The sequence below is a fragment of the Pipistrellus hanaki genome (genome assembly GCF_964339955.1).
Source record: "Pipistrellus hanaki genome assembly, chromosome: 2".
NCBI lineage: Eukaryota > Metazoa > Chordata > Mammalia > Chiroptera > Vespertilionidae > Pipistrellus > Pipistrellus hanaki.
The window spans coordinates 1691630-1710576 of NC_140504.1; the positions used below are offsets into that span (position 1 = coordinate 1691630).

At 63.1% G+C, this 18947-nt stretch overlaps 3 protein-coding genes across 4 annotated transcripts in view; 1 reads left to right on the forward strand and 2 right to left on the reverse strand.

Moving 5' to 3' along the window:
- Positions 1–18947, forward strand: part of KCNE2 (potassium voltage-gated channel subfamily E regulatory subunit 2) — a 286345-nt gene that overhangs the window by 37805 nt on the left and 229593 nt on the right. The window lies entirely within an intron of this gene.
- Positions 192–3312, reverse strand: LOC311616706 (uncharacterized protein C21orf140 homolog). Of its 2 annotated transcripts, XM_084872391.1 has the most exons (3): positions 2494–3312; positions 2408–2443; positions 192–2292 (listed from the first exon to the last, which is right to left on the reverse strand). In XM_084872391.1, the coding sequence occupies exon 3, from the start codon at positions 2151–2153 to the stop codon at positions 1401–1403; it is 753 nt and encodes a 250-aa protein (XP_084728517.1). In that variant the 5' UTR covers positions 2154–2292; positions 2408–2443; positions 2494–3312; the 3' UTR covers positions 192–1400. The 2 variants fall into 2 exon arrangements, with proteins under 2 accessions (XP_084728517.1, XP_084728516.1); XM_084872390.1 differs by lacking the exon at positions 2408–2443.
- Positions 4274–9198, reverse strand: SMIM34 (small integral membrane protein 34; the record flags this gene model as incomplete). The annotated part of the gene is made up of 3 exons (XM_084873835.1): positions 4274–4296; positions 4355–5728; positions 9192–9198. 2 exons carry the CDS (start codon positions 9196–9198, stop codon positions 5289–5291), a joined length of 447 nt encoding a protein of 148 aa, XP_084729961.1. The 3' UTR covers positions 4274–4296; positions 4355–5288.

The following is an 18947-nucleotide window of genomic DNA, read 5'->3' on the forward strand; positions in this document are numbered from 1 at the left end:
CACCAGGTGGAGGGCGCTCATGTGCTCCCTGCCCTGCCACGTGCGGGCTTGCCTGGCTGCAGGAGGTCACGCGTGTAACACGGGTTTGTAAGACAGTGAGATGGGAGGGGAGCATGCCTGGGTGACAGCCCCTGCCTGACTGGCCGGCTGGCTCCACCCACCAGGGAGCCCGGACCTCGGGGCAAAGCACTGCCGTCCCTGCGGTCGCGCCGGCCACGGGGGGCGTGGGGGTGCGGTGGGTGGGGATGCCCGGGGCCCGTCCCACCTCAGAGGATATGTGGGGTCACTGTCACTGTTGCCCACGGTTTCCGCTGCTCTGCGAGGGATGGGCTGTGCCCACCATCTTCCCCGCCCCTCGGCCAGGTGAACTCCCCCCCAACTTCCTCCTGGGTCCCAGGCAGAGCTGTGCCCTCTGCTCACGCGTCTGACAGCGGGTCTGTGTGCGGGGCCCGGAGGGTGTCCCTGAAGGACAGACGGGAAGTGAGGTCCGGGCTCGGTCTGAACGAGGACTCGGCCCGGACCCGATGGCAGGGGCACCGCGCAGAGGCCGGCCCCCGGGGTGGCGGGTGCCAGCGGTTCAGGGCCCTCGCCCAGGGCCTCGGGGAGCCAGGGAGCTCGCCCACAGCCTCCTCGTTAACGGGCTGAAGCCGAGATGGTCCCTCCGACCCCGGCCCTCGCGCCTGGGGGTCCCTGCGGCGGCGCCGTGTGCCCTGGGTCTGCCGCAGCTGCCTGCTTTCTCCCCCTGCGGCTCACGTGGCGGGAGGCTCGCCTGACCTCAAACCCCACAACCCGCAGAGCTGCCGCCACAAAAACCGGTGTGGACACGCCAGCAGGAGGCGGCCCCACAGCCGGGCTGCGGAGGGGGAAGGCAGGCTCCAGGTCCCGCTGAGCGGGGGCGCCAGCAGGAGCTGCTTCTGTTTGAAAAGCAGAACCACCCACCCTGGAGCTCGGGTGCCGCTCCTCGGGCCTGGTGTGATGTGAGCACAGCGGGGGCCCCGGGCAGAGGACACGCGTGGGGATGTGAGCACGCCTTGCTCCGAGGGCGTTTGGGGCCGGACACGGTGGGCTCACCCCTTCGCTTCAGCTTCCGGGGCCGGCACACGCGGCTCCCGTGTCTGAGACCCACACGTGGGCACCGCCCTGAGCCGTGTCCGCCTCGCTCACCGCCAGGCCCTGAGCTGGGCTGCCCAGGCCGCCCGGCAGGGCCTCCGCGTCACCGACAGGAGACCAGACCCTCGTCTCCCGGGAAGCTTTACTGAGCCGGCTCTTCTCCCACCCCCGGAGCCGGCTCCTCGCCCACCCCCGGAGCCGCGGTCCTCGTGGCGTCCTCGCTGTCGCCGTGCGGTGCTGGTGGCGGCCGTGGGGGCGCCGTGGCCCCGGCCCGGACGGCTGGCCCGGGCCTAGGAGAACTTGCCCAGGTAGTAGTTCTCCCACCGCCGCACCTTGTTGATGAGTGTCCTCCACTTGCCGGGGCCCAGCCGCTCCACGCCTTTGCCGATGAGCTCGCTGAGCAGGATGAACTGGTAGGCGTAGAGGCTGTCGACGGACTGCAGGCAGAACTCCCTGCGGTTGTTGATGATGAACCACTTGAGGGAGGACCAGGCCAGGTCCAGCGGGTTCAGGTAGTTGTAGGGGGCGGGCAGGCAGAGCAGCTCGTGGCCGGAGGCCTTGGCCACGTCGGGGCAGCAGGCGATGCCGGTCAGGCTGAGGGCGGCGCGGGCGCGGGCCTGGGCAGGGGGCGCCCCGTCCTCGGGGGGCGGGGCCTCCGGCCGCGGGGCGTCCTTGACCACGATGGCGCACTTCCCGTAGGCCTTCCTCGCCGCCTCGCAGAACTCGGTGAAGAAGCCGTCCTCGGGGCGCACGCTCAGCTCGTCCCTCAGGTACACGCGGTACCGCCAGGGCACCCAGCCCTGGCTGCCCCCCGCGTGCACCACGCACCAGCTGGGGCTGGGCACGCCGGGCCCGCCCCCCAGGTCCTCCCCCGTGGCCAGGCTCTCGGGGATCTCCGTTTCCCCCAGGTACACCGTGCTGAAGCCGTCCAACTGCAGCCGCCGCAGCGTCTGCAGGTACTGGAGGCACTGCTTCCTCTTGGCGCCGTCCAGCGGGCTCCGGAGGACGATGTTCCGGAAGAGCCGGCTCGCGCGGTGCGGCATGGCGGCCCGAGCGGGGCCCGCCGTCTCCGTCTCCGTCTGCGGGCCCTGCCCGGGCGGGCGGGGACCTCACAGAGAACTCCCCACGGACACCCCGGGTGCTGACCTCACAGAGGCCTCCATGGACACCCCAGGTGCTGACCTCACAGACCTTCCTGCTGGGCCTCCCCACAGACACCCCAGGGTGGTGACCTCACAGAGGCCTCCCCACAGACACCCCGTCTCCGTCTGTGGGCCCTGCCCGGGTGGGCGGTGACCTCACAGAGAACTCCCAGGACACCCCGGGTGCTGACCTCACAGACCTTCCTGCTGGGCCTCCCCACAGACACCCCAGGGTGCTGACCTCACAGGGGCCTTCTCACTGCTGGGCCTCTCACAGACACACTTGGATGTGAGCATCCTGGGACACGTCCAGAGCAGCTCCCTCTGGCTTACACGATGCAGGAAAGGGACGTGTCGCCCACGGAAGGTGTGTCTGACGCGGCTCCTGCCGTGGTCGGGGCGGAGGGGGCGGGGTAGTGCCAGGGTTGCCGTGGCTCGGTGCCGCCGGCGGCTCGGTCAGACAGGCGGGCGCTCCCACAGTCCTGGGGGGGAGGCCCGGGTCAGGGTGCTGGCGGGTCCGGGGTCTCCGCCGCCGCTCCGTGGCCGGTACACAGCACCTCCACCCCGGCCCCCGGGTCTCCCCTCTGCCGGGAGCGCACGTCCGTCCTGACGTTCTCCCCGGAGAAGGGCCTGCCGGCCCGGAGGGGACGCTGGCTCCCGAGCGGAGAGGAACCGACAGGGACACGGGGCCGGGCCGGCAGCCGCCCTGCAGAGCCTGTGCCGAGGCCTGGCCGCGCCCGGGCGGGGCGGGGTGGCCTGCTGTGGCCGCAGCGGGGGCCTGGACAGAAGCACACCACTGCACGGAGGCCGGCCCTCTGGTTCCTGCCGGACCCTGCCCCCTGGGGAGAGCCAGCCTCCTCCCACCTCCCACCTCAGACTGGAGGTGAGGAAGGACCGTCAGGGGCAGCGTGGCCATGTCTGCCCAGCTCCTCCCCTGGCCCAGCCAGAGCCCTGCCAGCCCCGGAGGCACCCCCTCCCAGGGAGGACCTCTCTCCGCCTGCTTTCCTGGGCACGTTCTGCTCTGCTTTCTCCCCCGCCGCCCCGTGACCGGTTCTCCAGGGACTGGTCTGGTGCAGGGTGGGTGTGGTGCAGGGTGGGTGCGGTGCGGGGTGGGTGCTCCTTCGTCCCAAGAAGCAGCGTGACGGAACCCTCCTCAGCGAGTCTGGCTGCCGGTCTGCCGGGCGGGTATTTGTGAACTAGTGGTACCACCGCCCACCCCAATAAAACAGAAGCGTTGCCACACGTGAGTAGGCGATTGTGCGTGCCAGTTTGGTCTTACCCCGCAGGCCCAGTTGGGTGGGAAACATCCCAGTTACTTATTTAAGCCTCACACTGGGCTCGGGCATTGGGGCTCCTGACCCCACGATGGCAGCCCCCCCCCCCCCCCCCCCCCGGCCATGGTGTGCGCAGCTCCAATCCTCTGGCCCCATCCCCCCGGGCACCGGCCTCCTGCCGGGACTCAGGAAGTCCAGGGGGCAGACTCAGGGGCCTGGCAGTGGCCCGCCCACTCCTCACCTGGCAGGGGAGTAGAGGTGTGTGTGTGGGATGGTCACGCGAACTTGGGAATCCGGCAGACCAAGCTCTGACCTTCCCGCCAGCTGCGTGGCAGGTGCAGCAGAGCCCTGCCAGCCCAGAGGGCACCCTCCTCCCCAGGAGGACTCCTCTCCGCCCGCTGTCCTGGGGCACACTCTCCATCTCGTCCCCTAACACCACCCCACGGAGTGGTGAGGGCGTCAGCTCCGCTGCCCAGAGGCCTGGCCTTGGAGGTGTTCGTACGTGTTTGCTTTCTGCCCGTGGCACCATCACGGGCGCCTGCTTGCCCACCCACTCCAGGCCCCTTCCCACAGCGCCATGGTCTGGTGCAGGGTGGGTGCGGTGCAGGGTGGGTCTGGTGCGGGGTGGGTGCGGTGCGGGGTGGGTGCGGTGCGGGGTGGGTGCGGTGCGGGGTGGGTGCGGTGCGGGGTGGGTGCCCGCTTCCCTCCTCCCCCGCGGCTCCTTCAACCTCCCCACCACCATCAGTATCAACCATCACCACCAACACCATCTATATCAACCTCCCCATCATCATCAGCATCAACCACCAGCATCACCACCACCACCACCACCATCTACATCAACCTTCCCACCACCATCAGCATCAACCATCACCATCACTCAGCATCAGCCACCAGCACCACCACCACCATCTACATCAACCTCACCACCACCATCAGCATCAACTGTCACTACCATCACCACCACCACCACCACCAGCAGCAGCAACCATCAGCACCACCACCACCAGCCACCTTAACCTCCCTACCACCACCAACACCAGTATCAGCTATAATCACCACAAACACCAACAACACAAGGCTTATAATGATGTATTTATTTTACTTTTTAAAATATATTCACATACATGATCCCATTAGCTCTTACGCACTCTGTAAGGCTTGAAGAACTGGTGCCACCACCCTCATTTTATCTGTAACGAAACTAAGGTCCACACCAAAGCGGTGGGTCAGGGAATGTATATATTTCATGGACACATATGTCAACGAAAACGAAGACCTTCCCACCAGCTTCGGTGTTAACTACTTTGGCTCTATGTTCCGGCCGGGGTCTTCAGAAGGACTGACCCTTTGGGACCAGATATCCCAACCCCACGTGTCCCAGGTGAGCCCCCAGCCCCCAAAGTTCCTGTGGGCCCGAAAGATGAAGTTTCCTCCAGGCTCCGGGTGCCAGACTCAGCCTTCTCTCCGTGACAAAGGCCCCTCACGGGCCCCAGGGGTCTCCCAGCTCCGAGGTCGTGCCTGCCCCGAGCCCTTCCCTGGAACACACCCCGTGGCCGGGAGCTCCTGCCCCTATGGTCGCGTCTCAAAGCTCCAGAGGCCGAGAGGACACGGATGCTGGCTCCGGTCAACGCCGTCTGCGGAAGTGCCCCGGGCCAGACGGCCTCCCAGCCCCTGCTCCCCGGTCCAGCCCTCCCGCCCCTCGCCCCCCGCAGGCACCTGGGCCTCGGTGGCGGCCCGGCTGCCCGCCTTTGAGGGATGCCTAGATCTCCGTGTGGGGCCCGCTGTCCGCGCGCCCGGGCCCCGGGCCGGCCTGGCGGGGCGGCAGAGCGGCTGCGTTGCCGATGGTCAGCGTGGAGCCCTTGGCTGCCCGGCTCCGGAGCCCTTTCTGTTTGAGCTCGGAGGTCAGGTTCAGGTAGTAAATGTCCTCCAGGGACTTGTCGCTCTTCCTGAGGATGTTGCTGGCCAGGCGGAAGAGGAAGACCACGGCGTAGATGCCGATGATGGTGAGGATGTACCAGGCAGCGCTGGTGCCGTCCGGGAGCCGCAGGGCCCGGGGGGTGCTGCTGCCGTTCCTGCCCTCGGCCGAGTCCCGCAGCAGGCGCACCAGCGTGTGGTTGGGGGCTCCCCGGGCGGTCCACTCGGCCGCTGAGAGACAGAGAGACAGACCCGGTGAGACCAGCGTCCTGGGCCGAGGGCGGCCTGGCCACAGGCCGGGGTGGGGCGGTGGGCACCCCCACGGGAAGCCCGGGCCCGCGGGAGAGCCCTGTCCAATGGTCAGGAGGCTGACCACACGGCCCTGTGGTGGTCAAGGTCAAAGCGCTCAGAACGCCCCGTAGCTGGAAGGCAGACCAAACATCGTAAAGATGTCATCGTCCCTAACGTACCCACACAGCAGCACCCTGCAGCGCAAACGCCCGGGGAAGGGGGTTGGGAGCTGGACACACACACAGGAAACATGAGCTGCCGAGGCTGCCCGGGAAGATGGGAGACGGTGCTGGGCGGGGATTGCCAGCTGGCAGGACAGCAATCTGCCTTTTCAGGAGAATGAACACTGGACCTGCCCACGCGGTTCTGGGCTGTGCAGGGTGGGTGCAGGCACTAAAGGGCCAGGCCCAGGGCCCCGTGAACAGCCCCCCTAAACACACAGCAGCTGGCGGGCGGGAGGCTGGTGCTCAGACAGGGAGACCAGTGGGCCTGAGCCGGCCCCCGGAGGCAGCAGCGGGGTGTGTGGGTGACAAAGGCCGTTCCTGCCCTGAGAGGGAAGCTGAGCACTGGGGAGCCTGCAGCAGCGGGCCTGGGCCCACGTCACCCACGTCCTGCCAGCCAGAGCCGGGAAGTCCAAGGTGACAGCGTGGGAAGAAGCCATGTAAAGCGCCAGAGAGAGGCAGGTGGAAGGTCCCTGTACCCCTCCGAGCGGGACGTCCCTTCTCAGCATCACCCAGCGCAGAGGGGAAGAGAAAGCAGAGGTGAGATTCAGCTACAGAAACATCCTGTCTCTGCTTACTGTTAAACCCAGAGCAAGTGGCACATGAGAACATTTACAATTTATTCGCCCCTGAGTTCCTCTTCATAGCTTCCGGTTCTGGCAGAAAGAGTCCAAACTGCCAGCAGAAAAAATATGCTGAGGATACAGACTATTAAGTTACAGAACATGCAAAAGGCTACTCACTGTTACTCATAACAGGAAAAATGCAATCCGAAATACAAAAAAAAAAAAAAAAAGTTTTGTGACCCATCGGTTCGCAAATGCACGGTTTCGGAAGGCACTGTGGGCGTGTTCGCCGGCTGCCGGGAGGGGAATCGCACACCTCATCTGCAGGGGGCGACAGCACAGCCACCTTGGACCCAGGCTCCACCGGTGGGGACGCATCCTGTGCCCCGGGGGGCCGGGCGGGAGCAGTGCGTGTGTGAGGCCGTCCCTGCAGCTGCTGGCAGCTGCCGCCACCAGCCTGAGCACCGCCTTCCCACGGTGAGGGCACTCTGGGACCTGATACAGTGGAGTACTACGCAGCCCCGAAAAGCAATCAGCATTTTTGGTACTAAATATCCTATATAATAAAAGCCTAATATGCTAAGTGTCCGGTCATCGAGTCATCCGTTCAATCAAAGTGTAATATGCTAATGATATGCTAAGGCCGTTCAACAGCTCGCTATGACATGCACTGACCACCAGGGGGGAAATGCTCAGCCTGGGAGGTTAGCTTGCTGCTGGGGTCTGGCCGATTGGGACTGAGCGAGATGGGCTGGACATGTCCTAGAGCCCTCCTGCGGTCCCTCCCTGGCTGGCCAACCTCCCGTCTCCCTCCCCGGCCCCGATCATGTACCGACCGGTGGGGTTCCTTGGCCTGGCCTGCACCCTATCAAATTCTGGGACCCCTTAGGGGATGTTGGAGATCTGGTTTCAGCCTGATCCTGCAGGACAGGCTGAGGGAGCCCATTGGTGCATGACTTTGTGCACCGGGCCTCTAGTTAATAAAAAAGTAACCCAACTGTGACATAGTGTGCGGTCATGCATGTAAATGAAGGGGGATATGCTATCTGCTTGAAGCTTTTACATAAGTATTTTTTAAATATAAATATATATGAAATATATATGAAATAGAAATATATGTGAAATAGAAATATATATGAAATATAAATATACATAAAATATGAATCTATCTATGAAATATAAATATAAATATGTGAAATACAGATATATATGAAATATATGTATGAAATAGAAATATATATGAAATTATATGAAATATAAATATATGAAATATAAATATGAAATATAGATATATACATGAGATGTAGACACATATGAAATATATGTATGAAATATAAATGTATATGAAATATCAACATCCCTGGGAGAACAGGCAGCCAGGACCGCGGTGCCCACAGGAGCACTGGGAGTGATGGGTTGCCGCCCCCCGCCCCCCTGCCTCTGCTCCGTGCGAGTTTGTCCACAGAGACGGACGGAAAGCCCAGAGCCCAGCGGGCGCTGTCCGTGGTGCCATGCCCTAGGGGAGCCGGTGCCCTTCAAGGCCGGAGATTGGCATCTAAACTGCTGTTTAACCCAAAACTGTTTTTGCTCCCTGAGCCGCGGCAGGAAGGCCGGGCCGCAGCGAGGAGAGGGGGACACTGAGGCCCTCGGAGCTCTGCTGGCGAGTCCGGGCCCCGCGCCTGTGGGCACAGGGAGTCAGACGTCACAGTGAGCCGTGCCGCTGCTGGCCGAAGGCTCCATAACTGCTTCTATGTTGTTGCTCATTCATTTCGCCGACGCAGAGTCAGAGAGGCGGGCACTTTTCACGGTGGTTAATTGTCAGGATGCGTGAATAACCTTAATACATGCATGTATGTACGTATGTACGTATGTATTTTTTATCCCGTCACCTTTTATCCCTCTGTGCCCTCTCTGCCTTCACCCCCTCCACCTCTGTAACCACCCACTAGTGTCCCTGCCCACGAATTCTCTCTCTCTTCTGTTTTGCTCAATCCCTTCACCACCCTTTCCCCCCGGCTCTCACTGGCAGCCTGCTCTCTCACTGAGTCTGTTTCTATTTTGCTTGGTGGTTCAGTTCATTAAATTCCCCGACCGGTGACCTGAGTGCTTTCAGGTGAAGGGAGAAGCCAGTTAACGATAAACTCCGCACCGAGGTGGCCGAGCCCAGGTGCACGGCTCTAAGCTGGTCCTCGTGAGAAACACCACCGCCCTCAGGAGCCCGGCACCCCGCTGGCGGAGGCTGGCAGACGGTATGCGAGGAGGGAAAACTCCCGTCATTGTTTTCAAAAGCAACTCAGCCCGCCCAGAACATCACACACGCAACCAGGGCAGAGGACTGGTTTGAACGCGGCACACACGGGTGCACTCACAGGACGGCCTGCGAGTTGTTGCCGGATGACGCCGTGTGTCCACACACATGTCCACACACCCACCTGGAGCCTGCAGGCATGAGCTCATCAGAACCCGGGCTGTTCCCCTGCGGACACAGCGCCCCTGTTCTCAGGGCGGCCGCTGTGCGTTACCTCCTCCCTCCTGACCACAGGCAGGTGAGCGGGGGCGTCTGCGGGTGAATATCCCGCAGGAGAGACAGACCGTCCGCCCGGACGCCCGTGCGTGTGCGGGGTGAGAGACACCGGTGGCCGGGGGCAGGCCCGCATCGGGAGCACTCACCCTCCATGCGGCCGCCTCCGCGCGGGCGGTGAGGAGCCACGCTCTTCGGCGGCCGCCGGGCCCTGCGGTCAGGCGTGGAGGTCCCTGGGCGGGAGGAACACGGCCCCGAGAGGGCAGGGAGCACCAGCCAGACCCTGGGCAGCGGGAGCCGCTCGCTGCCCCTCGCTCCGTCAGCCGCTGGCCTGAGGGCCCGGCTCCCGGGGGCAGGGACTGGAGGCGCTGCTCGCTCTGGCTCTTTGAGAAGGTCTGGAGGGAAGTGGCTGCGGGGACCCATGCGGGCCCCGGGGCTGTCCCGCCCTCCCGCCCTCCCACCCTCCGGCCGGGGCGGGCCTCTCTGCGCTGGCTCCCCGCAGGGCCGGATGGCTCCTGCCGCCCCGGTCTGCACCTGCCGCGGGCGTGTCGGGTCAGGTGTGTGGGGCTGTCACGGGGCCGGTCACCCACTTCCTCTGGGACTGTCCTGGCTCGGGACAGAGCCCCGCAGGGCCGGGAGCGGTGGGCCCGGGCCAGGCGGAGGGTGTCTGAGCCACGGGCACATGCAGTCCAAGTGGGTCCCTTCTGGCCCCGGAGAGGGTCTGCCCCGCCCCCTTCCTCCTGACTCCCCACCGCAGGCCATGACCGGCCACACGTGTGAAGGGTGTGGGCCTTTATGTATTTATTTTATACTGAGGCCTGGTGCACGGGGTGGGGAGGGTCTCCTCAGCCCAGCCCGCACCCTCTCCAATCTGGGACTCCTTGGGGGATGTCTAATGGCTGGTTTAGGCTAGATCCTGGGGATTGGGCCTAAACCGGCAGTTGGCCATCCCTCTCACAATTTGGGACCACTGGTTCCTAACTGCAAACCTGCCTGCCAGCCTGATTGCCCCTAACTGCCCCTCCTGCTGGCCTGGTCATCCCCAACTATCCTCCCTGCCAGCCTAGTTGCCCCCAACTGCCCCCTCCCCCCCACTGGCCTGGTCGCCCCTTACTTCCCCCCTGCCAGCCTGGTCACCTCCAACTGCCCCCCTCCCACCTGCCTGGTGACCCCTCACTGCCCCCCTTTGCCAGCCTGGTCACCACTCACTGCCCCCCCTGCAGGCCTGGTCACCCCACAAAGCCTGCTGCTCAGTGGTTTGGTCGCCCCTCGCTAACTCCCCTGCCAGCCTGGTCACCCCTCTCAGCCTGTTTGGCTGTCTGTTCGGTTGTGATGGTCGCTCAGGCTTTTAGATAGATATTCAGAGAGGAAGGGAGAGGGAGAGAGAGAGAAGCACCAATGATGAGAGGGAATCATAGATCACCTGGCCCCCCCTTGCACGTGCCCCACTGGGGATGGAGCCCACAACCCAGGCCTGTGCCCTGACCAGGAACTGAGCTGTGACCTCCAGGTTCATAGGTTGCTGCTCAACCCCTGAGCCACACCAGCAGGGCTTACTGAATATATTCATTTTTATTCTCACCCAAGGTTTCCATTGATTTTTTTTTTTAGAGAGAGTGGAAGGAAGGGAGAGGAGGGGGAGAGAGGAAAACATCGATGTGAGAGACACATCAATTGGTTGCTTCCTGCTCACGCCCTGACCGGGGCCAGGGATCGAACCTCCAGGCGAGGTACATGCCCTTGGCTGGGAATGGAACCTGGGACCTTCAGTCCACAGGACAGCACTCTAACCACTGAGCAACCCGGCCAGACGGGGCGGGCTGCTGGCTTTTAAAGTGTAATTTCCGGAGGAGCGGAGGTACAGGCACTGAGAAGAACACGGAGGAGCTGAGGAACAGCATCGAGCAGCCCTGGAGGAGGCCGCGGAAGCAAGGGCAGGAGCCGAGGGGGAGGAGGGAAGCAGGCAGGTGGGGCTGGAGGGAGGGAGAGTGCTCACTCGGTGTTCTTTACACGTGAAGGAACGTTAACTGGGTGTGGGGTCTGCTATTCATAGTAAGTGCGTCCACTGATTACATGTCCATCTGTGTCAGTGCTGTTCAGGCCCTGCTGCCTGCTGCCCGCAGGCGGGCCGTGGCCCGGGCTCTGCCACGGACACAGGGGTTCCCGGCCCGTGCGGGGGGAGGGCCAGGTCAGGCCTGGGGCGTGCAGGGCGAACGGCCGGCCATGCCCTGACCGTGTGCCCCTGGCGAGGCCCTGCCTCTGTGACCCCGGCTCCTCGCCTGCGGGCGGGAGGCGGGGGCCCGCCGGGTCCCAGGAAGCAGGAAGGAAGCTGCGGGCAGGCCTCCCCGTGGGGGTGTCTGCGTGGCGCGCTGCCAGCGCAGGCGCCCGGGGACAGGGAGGGCGCGGGCAGCCGGTGCCCGCGGGAGGCTTCAGGGGTGAGTCACTGTGCCGTCCCCGGGGAGGCGGCCAGCGCGGCTCCGGGAACCGGGGGCCCGGGAAGTGGCCTTGGTCCCCCTGTTCGGGGCCCGTGTGGCCCAGTGGTTAAATAGCAACCTGTGAGCCAGGAGGTCACGGTTCAGTTCCCGCTCAGGGCACAGGTCCAGGTTGCAGGCTCCATCCCCAATGGGGAGCTGCAGGAGGCAGCTGGTCAGTGATTCTCCCTCATCACTGATGTTTCTCTCTCTCCCTTCCTCTCTCTAAAAGAAATAAATAAGATAACAATTCCTTTGCAGCAAAAACAAAGGGTTATTAACAGACTCTAGAAGCAGATAAAGGACGAACTGGGGGAAATGGTTTGCAACACATGTGACAACACGACCCGTTTCCTAACCCCGCCACGGCCTTAACACTGAGAAACGGCCGCTCCTGGGCAGAGAAACGGCCCCGATTCAGGGAAAACTAGTGTTAACGCGAACAAACCATCGGAACCTGTGAATCTCTGTGAGGTTATTTGAGCCAAACGGTTGACATGTGCCGGGAAGCAGAACCTCAATGGACTGAGATGATGCTCCGGAAAATGGCGGGTTACACCTGTATTTATACACTGAAATCAAAGGAGGGACACAGGTGGGTGACATGAAACCCATCGGTGACGAGTAAGGAGGCAGGGAGAAAGCCAAGCGGTGGGAAACCCCTGGGATTGGATAAAAAGTGAAAAGACGGACACATACTCAGGGGGTGCAGGAACAAAGAACATGATAACGAAGGAATTTGTGGCGTCTGTCCTGGCGCCCGCCACATGAGGCTGTGCCCCAGGGGCTCCAGAAAAAGGGAGTTACAAGTTACCCAGACATGTCAAGAGTGTGTTATCATACACAGGGGTCTTCAAACTACGGCCCGCGGGCCACATGCGGCCCGCAGAGGAGTCTGATCCGGCCCGCCAGGTTTTTTGGGCAGTGAGCGCAGCCGAGGTGTTACAGTAGGAATTAGTAGTTCATATAGTCTGGCCCTCCAGTTCTCTGAGGGACCGTGATCTGGCCCCCACTTTAAAAAGTTTGCACGAAGACAGACAGGCACAGGTGAGGTAAAGATACCGGCCTAGGAGGTGACTGTCACCATCACTGCTTTAGTTAAAGTTTAACTTCACCTGCATATAAGTACAACCAATGGACACAAAACTCTGGGGAGGGAGGGCATGCATGGGGGAGGGGGGCAATGGTAAGATATGTACACAGATAATAATTTAATAAATAAATTAAAAAAGTTTAATGTCAGACCATCCCTGTGGTGACTGTGGGTCTGAGTTTGCAGCCGGCCACACAGGCCTCCCCTGAGCCGTCGGGCCAGCCCGGGGCCCCTTCCGTCCACACCTGTCACAGGAAAGGAAGCACGAATGTGTTTAAAACATCAAACCACGCTCCTCCTCCCGCACGGGGATCCCACGCACACTCACTGACTCGGAGCACGCGTTTCCTGCTCGCTGACCGAGAGGCCGTCTGTGAAATGGTCTGCACGCCTGCACCCCGGAGCCCGAGGCGGTCCGAGCGGCTTGGACGGTGTCAGCCCAGGGGCCAGCTCTGTCGTCGGCAGTGAGGATACTGACTTTGAGAACCTGTCAGCACCGGCTCCTGCCCGCCGGTCACCCAAGCGTCCGGGGCCGTGCGTGCCAGTGTTTCCGGACCCGTGCCGGCTGCCCCTGCCCCGGTGTAACCGGAAAGGCGGGGCCATCTCAGGGCCGGGGAGACGGGCCGCAGCAGCACAGAGACCACCGTGGTCCTCTGCCCGCACTGAGAGGCGGAGGCGGCCTCTGAGTACCGGCGGGCCCACCTCCCACGCGCTGGTCAGCAGGGCAACCAAGCACGGCGCGGAGTGCTGTGCTGAGTACCTTGTGTGTAAGAGCCGGGCGCCCCTTTCACACAGAGACCACCCCCGACAGGAGCCCAAGACCCTCTCCTACCTCGGAGCGGCATCCCTGTGACAATCTGTTCTTCTCTTTGCCAGATCTGCTACCCCCCGAGAGGCAAGTATAGTTTTTGTTGTTGTTGTTTTTTTAAAATATATTTTATCGATTTTTTTACAGAGAGAAAGGGAGAGGTATAGAGAGTTAGAAACATCGATGAGAGAGAAACATTGGTCAGCTGCCTCCTGCACCCCCCCCCCCCCACTGGGGATGTGCCCGCAACCAAGGTACATGCCCTTGACCGGAATCGAGCCTGGGACCCTTCAGTCCACAGGCCGACGCTCTGTCCACTGAGCCACACCGGTTTCGGCAAATCCAGTTTTTTGAGTTAGGAACTCAAAAGCAAGGAACGTTATCAGCTCTTGGCGAGGAATCGGCCGTGTGCACGCTAGCGTGTTTGAAATCCTTGCTCCCTGGCCCTTTAAGTCCCATCCCCCAGAGCTGGTCCCCACCCCCCCACACACACACCTCACCCCTCAGCATCTTCTTGTGGGAGCTCATCCTGCTGCTGGAGAAACAGCCTGCGGACAGATGAGCTGTGAAGCTGCACCTGTGGCTGCCGAACTGAACACAACAACAACAGCCTCTCACCCTCCCAGGCACCAGTCAGGATTCCCAGGAGCCGGTCTGACAGCAGCACCTGGCTCCCCAGGGGCCCCAGGGAGCCACCCAGAGGTTCTCCCGTTCTCCCCCTGCAGGGCTCCCAGGTCCCCGTGGATGCTCCGCCCCCTGGTGGCGAGAGGGTCACCTCGCAGAGCTGCCTGGGGTTCCCTGATGTCCAGGCGGAGGGCTTCCAACAGAGGGCGCTGATGAGACAGCCATGCTGTGTGCTGGGGCCTCACCATGGTTAGCACCCGGATTTCACAGCCACACATACAAAAGCATTAAAAAAAAAAAGCTTGTAAAGTTCATAAATATGGGCTTAATGATAGTTATAGATTTATTAAAATCCAGATTCTGTCTATACCCCCCAATAAAACTCCCGCTCAGACACAGGGGTGTGTTTATCGGCTGCCTGCCTGTCTGATGTCACGGCGTGTCTCTGTGTTTCTCAACTTATTTTCCTACAACTACCCCTACCCATACCCCTAATCCTAACCCTTAAACCTAACCGTAACCCTAACCCTAACCCCAACCGCTACCACTAACCCTAAGGCTAACCCTTAACCCTAACCCTAATCCTATCCCTAAGCCTAACCATAACCCTAACCCTAACCATAACCCTATACCTAACCCTAACCCTAAACAGAACCTTATCCCTAACCCTAACCTTGACACTAACCCTAACACTATTCCTAATCCTAAACCTAACCCTAAACCTAACCCCATCCCTAACCCTAACCATATCTCTAACCCAAACCCTATCTCTACCCCTAACCCTATCTCTAACCCCACCCTGTCCCTAACCACTAACTGTAAGCCTCTGCACGGCCCTCAGAAGGCATGAAATGAGTCTACGGAGTCACTCATGGCCCCAGTCCTGTTGGCCTGGGGTGGGGGGAGGGGGAGACTGTGCTGTGGGACTGCCCTGTGGGGGCTGAGCGGCCGGCATCACCCCTCACAGGGGCAGGTGGGGAAGGTGCAGAGGGAAGGGGGGCAGACGGTTACAGGGTCCATGTCAGATCCTTGGAGCAGCCGGGACCCCCTGCTGCAGCCACGTCTGCTCCAGGGACAGGTGGGCCAATGAGCCCTCGGCCTCCCACCCGTGGGGAGTGGGTGTCGGGCCAGCCCCACGGCCTCGTGGGCCTGTGCCCTGTCCAGTGCGGTGAGGAGCAGGGTCAGAACATCAGGGGGTCACCCCCGTGGAGTCCTCCCTCCACGCACAGCACGGCTCCCTCCTGGGACTGATGGGGCCTCAGTCCCGCTGAAATGGATTCCCAAGAGCTGGAAGGGAGGGGGCTATCCCTGGCCATGGGCTAGGCTGGCTCCATCACAGAAGAGGGGGAGGGGCCCAGGAGGTCCCCAGAATTCACTCGGAGGAGGGCCGTGGACGCACTTCCAGAGGCGACCTCTCCTCCGGGCTTCCACGCTGTCTGGCTGAACCGACGCGTGAATAGAAGTCACCTTCCTGGGTCTCTACAGGTCACTGGGGACCTCGCCCGGCCCCACGCAGGCCCCACCTGCTCCAGGGGCCTCAGGACCCAGGACTCTCCCCACCACACACACCCGTGCAGGCACCGAGGATGTGCTCCGTGCCACCACCAGGGGGCAGCCGCGCACAGAGTTCCTTTCCTCGGTGGAGCCCGCAGACCGCCCAGGAGCTGGTGCCAGGATCTGGCCTTGCTGACTGACAGGCGCCCGCACCCTGGCGTGGGTGTGTGTGTGTGTGTGGGGGGGGGGAGGTGCAGTGGCCCCACACCCCACACCCCACACCGCCGACTCCCTTCTGCGCTTAGATCTGTCCACCTCCTCCCAGCTCCTCCCGCTCCTTTCGTCCTCAGTCCTCCCAGCCTCTGCTGATCTCCCGGAGTCTGACCCGCCCTCTCTCTCTGTGCCAGGCAGCAGTCCTCCTGCGGGCACTGGAGATGGCGCCCTCCATGGAGCCCTGGGCGGCTGCTGGCCACACAGCCCTGCCTGCAGGTGGAGGGTGGGCAGTGCAGGCTCACTCTGCCTGCCCCTCATGGCTAACCCTCACCGCCAACCCTCACCGCCAACCCTCACCGCCAACCCTCACCTCTCTCAGCGCCAACCCTCACCGCCAACCCTCACCGCCAACCCTCACTGCCAATTCTCACCTCTAACTCACCGCCAACCCTCACCGCCAACCCTCACCGCCAACCCTCACCGCCAACCCTCACTGCCAACTCTCACCGCCAACCCTCACCGCCAACCCTCACCGCCAACCCTCACCTCTCTCAGCGCCAACCCTCACCGCCAACTCTCACCGCCAACCCTCACCGCCAACTCTCACCGCCAACCCTCACCGCCAACCCTCACCGCCAACCCTCACCGCCAACCCTCACCGCCAACCCTCACCTCTCTCAGCGCCAACTCTCACCGCCAACCCTCACCGCCAACCCTCACCGCCAACCCTCACCGCCAACCCTCACCTCTCTCACCGCCAACCCTCACCGCCAACCCTCACCGCCAACCCTCACTGCCAACCCTCACCTCTCTCACCGCCAACCCTCACCGCCAATTCTCACCGTCAACCCTCACCGCCAACCCTCACCGCCAACCCTCACCGCCAACCCTCACCGCCAACCCTCACTGCCAACCCTCACTGCCAATTCTCACCGTCAACTCTCACTGCCAACCCTCACCGCCAACCCTCACCGCTAACTCTCACTGCCAACCCTCACCACCAACCCTCACCGCCAACCCTCACCGCTAACTCTCACTGCCAACCCTCATCGCCAACCCTCAGGGCTCCCCAAACAGGAGCCGCCGGGAGACGGAGGCAGCGCGGGGAGGGGCACGGCACACCGGTCCCCAGTGGCTCTCCTCCGCTCGGTGCCGCCTTTCCTCCCCAAAGGCCGGCAGAGGGTCAGATCCCGCCCTCGAGCCACGGGCGCAGGGCAGGCGGCTGAGGCCCTTGGAGGATGGACTGTCAGGACGACCAAGCTGAGTGAGCATGGGCGAGTCCATCAGGGAATCCCCGTCCGCAGTGACCGTGGCCTCTGCTCTGTGGCCGCAGGGACACCGACCCTCTGAGCGGCCCGCGCTCCGTCCCCCTGCCGGCCTCCGGGCCCCGCGCTCCGTCCGCCCCGCCGGCCTCCGGGGCCCTGGCTGCTGGGCAGGAGGTCGGGAGCCAGAAGCTGGGGAGGTGGCGCTCCTGTCACCTCCATGGGTCGTTCAGCCATCGATGACCTTGGCTGTGTCCCTGACCCTCCCTGTGCCGTGCCCTCGGCCGCTGCATGACAGGTCATGGCTGGAGCTAGTGTTTCAAGGTCGACAGACAATGAATTGCCTCTTTCCTGATTATTAAAGCCAGGCCGGGTGTGTGTGTGTGTGTGTGTGTGTGTGTGTGCGTGCAGGGCAGGGGGGGTGTGAGGGCTGGTAACTCTCCCCGCTCAGAGGCAGCGAGGTGCGCACACAGGTCTGCCTCTCCGGGCGGACCCCCTGGGCCGGCCCCAGGAACCGGAGGAGCAGAGTCATGACACACTGACTCCCGGTGACGGGACGGGGTGGGGCCTGGGAGAGGGGAGGGTGCGGGTGAGCTGAGCGGCTGGCGCCCCCAGGACGGATGCACGGAGCTCGGGCCCCTCCCTCGGGGAAAAGGCACGGAGTCTGGGGGCGTGGCTGGTGATAAGGAGCCAGGCCCACGCCGGGAACACCAAGGTCAGAGTGACCCCGAGACTCACAGGGGCCACGTACGCCCTGGGTCCCCCCCCCCACCTGAGCTCCCCGCCTCTCCTTCCACAGGGCGAGGCGTGTGTGCAGCCGGGGCCACACAGGGGCAGCGGGCAGACGGGCTTGGGGCCCACGAGCCCCAGGTGGTGGGCACAGGGCCGTGTGAGGGTTTGCTTTTCCGGGGGGGAGAGGGGAGGGGTCGTTAGCTCTCTTCGGGTTTCCAGAGGACTCTGACCCCGGAGCACCCGCTCGAGGACTGGGGCCTCCACGCCGGGACTGCGGCACCCCTGAGGCCTGGCTGCTGCCAGGAACCGGACGCAGCCGGGGACCGGCTGTCCCTCTGAGTTCGGCCCTCGATGCTGTGTGTTACCTCTGTATCCTGTGTGGGCTGAGAGCAATTGTTTTATTACGTACTAGGAATGTCCGGCAGGTGGGCGTACAGGGGTCCGGGAGTGCTAGCTCTGCCGTGGCCAAGGCTGCCCATGGCCAGCACTGCCCGTGGCCAGCACTGCCCGTGGCCAAGGCTGCCCGTGGATAATGCTGCCCGTGGCCAATGCTGCCTGTGGCCAAGGCTACTGGTGGCCAGCACTGCCCGTGGCCAATGCTGTCCATGGATAATGCTGCCCGTGGCCAAGGCTGCCCGTGGCCAAGGCTGCCCGTGGCCATGGCTATCCATGTACACACTGCCATCCACTGGAGGAGGCTGAAAACCACGGGCAGGTGGCTCTGGGCTCTTAGGGGGGCATGCTAAGGAGCTTCCTTCCCTGCAGGAGAGAAGGAGTGCTCCCGCACCCTCAGCCCCTTCCCGCCCCTGGTCTGGGAGCGGAAGGAGGCGGGCGGACGCGGCTGTGGGGAGGGGTGGGGACAGGAGCAGGAGGTGTGCTCCCCGCACCCTCAGCCCCTCCCCGCCTCTGGTCTGCGAGCAGGAGGACGCGGCTGTGGGAAGGGGTGGGGAGAGGAGCGACATGACCTCCTGAGGGCCCCGTGAGACCGTACAGAAGCCATACTGTGCGGCCTAAAGCCACAGGAGCGTGTGGTCCCGTCCCGAGGCCAGGAGTCGGAGTCAGGGCCCTGGCCCCGGGTCCTCTGGGCCTCCTGCTCGCCTCCGGCAGCTCATGGTGGCGTCGCAGGGCCCGGGCTGTGGCTGCGGCGCTCCGGCCTCTGCTCCGTGGGCACACGGGGCTCCTGGGCGTCCGGGCCAGTCCGCTCCTCC

Bases quoted from the DNA above. Each gene is read 5' to 3' on its own strand.
- LOC311616706 (XM_084872390.1), bottom strand. From the start codon at position 2,153: ATGCCGCACCGCGCGAGCCGGCTCTTCCGGAACATCGTCCTCCGGAGC.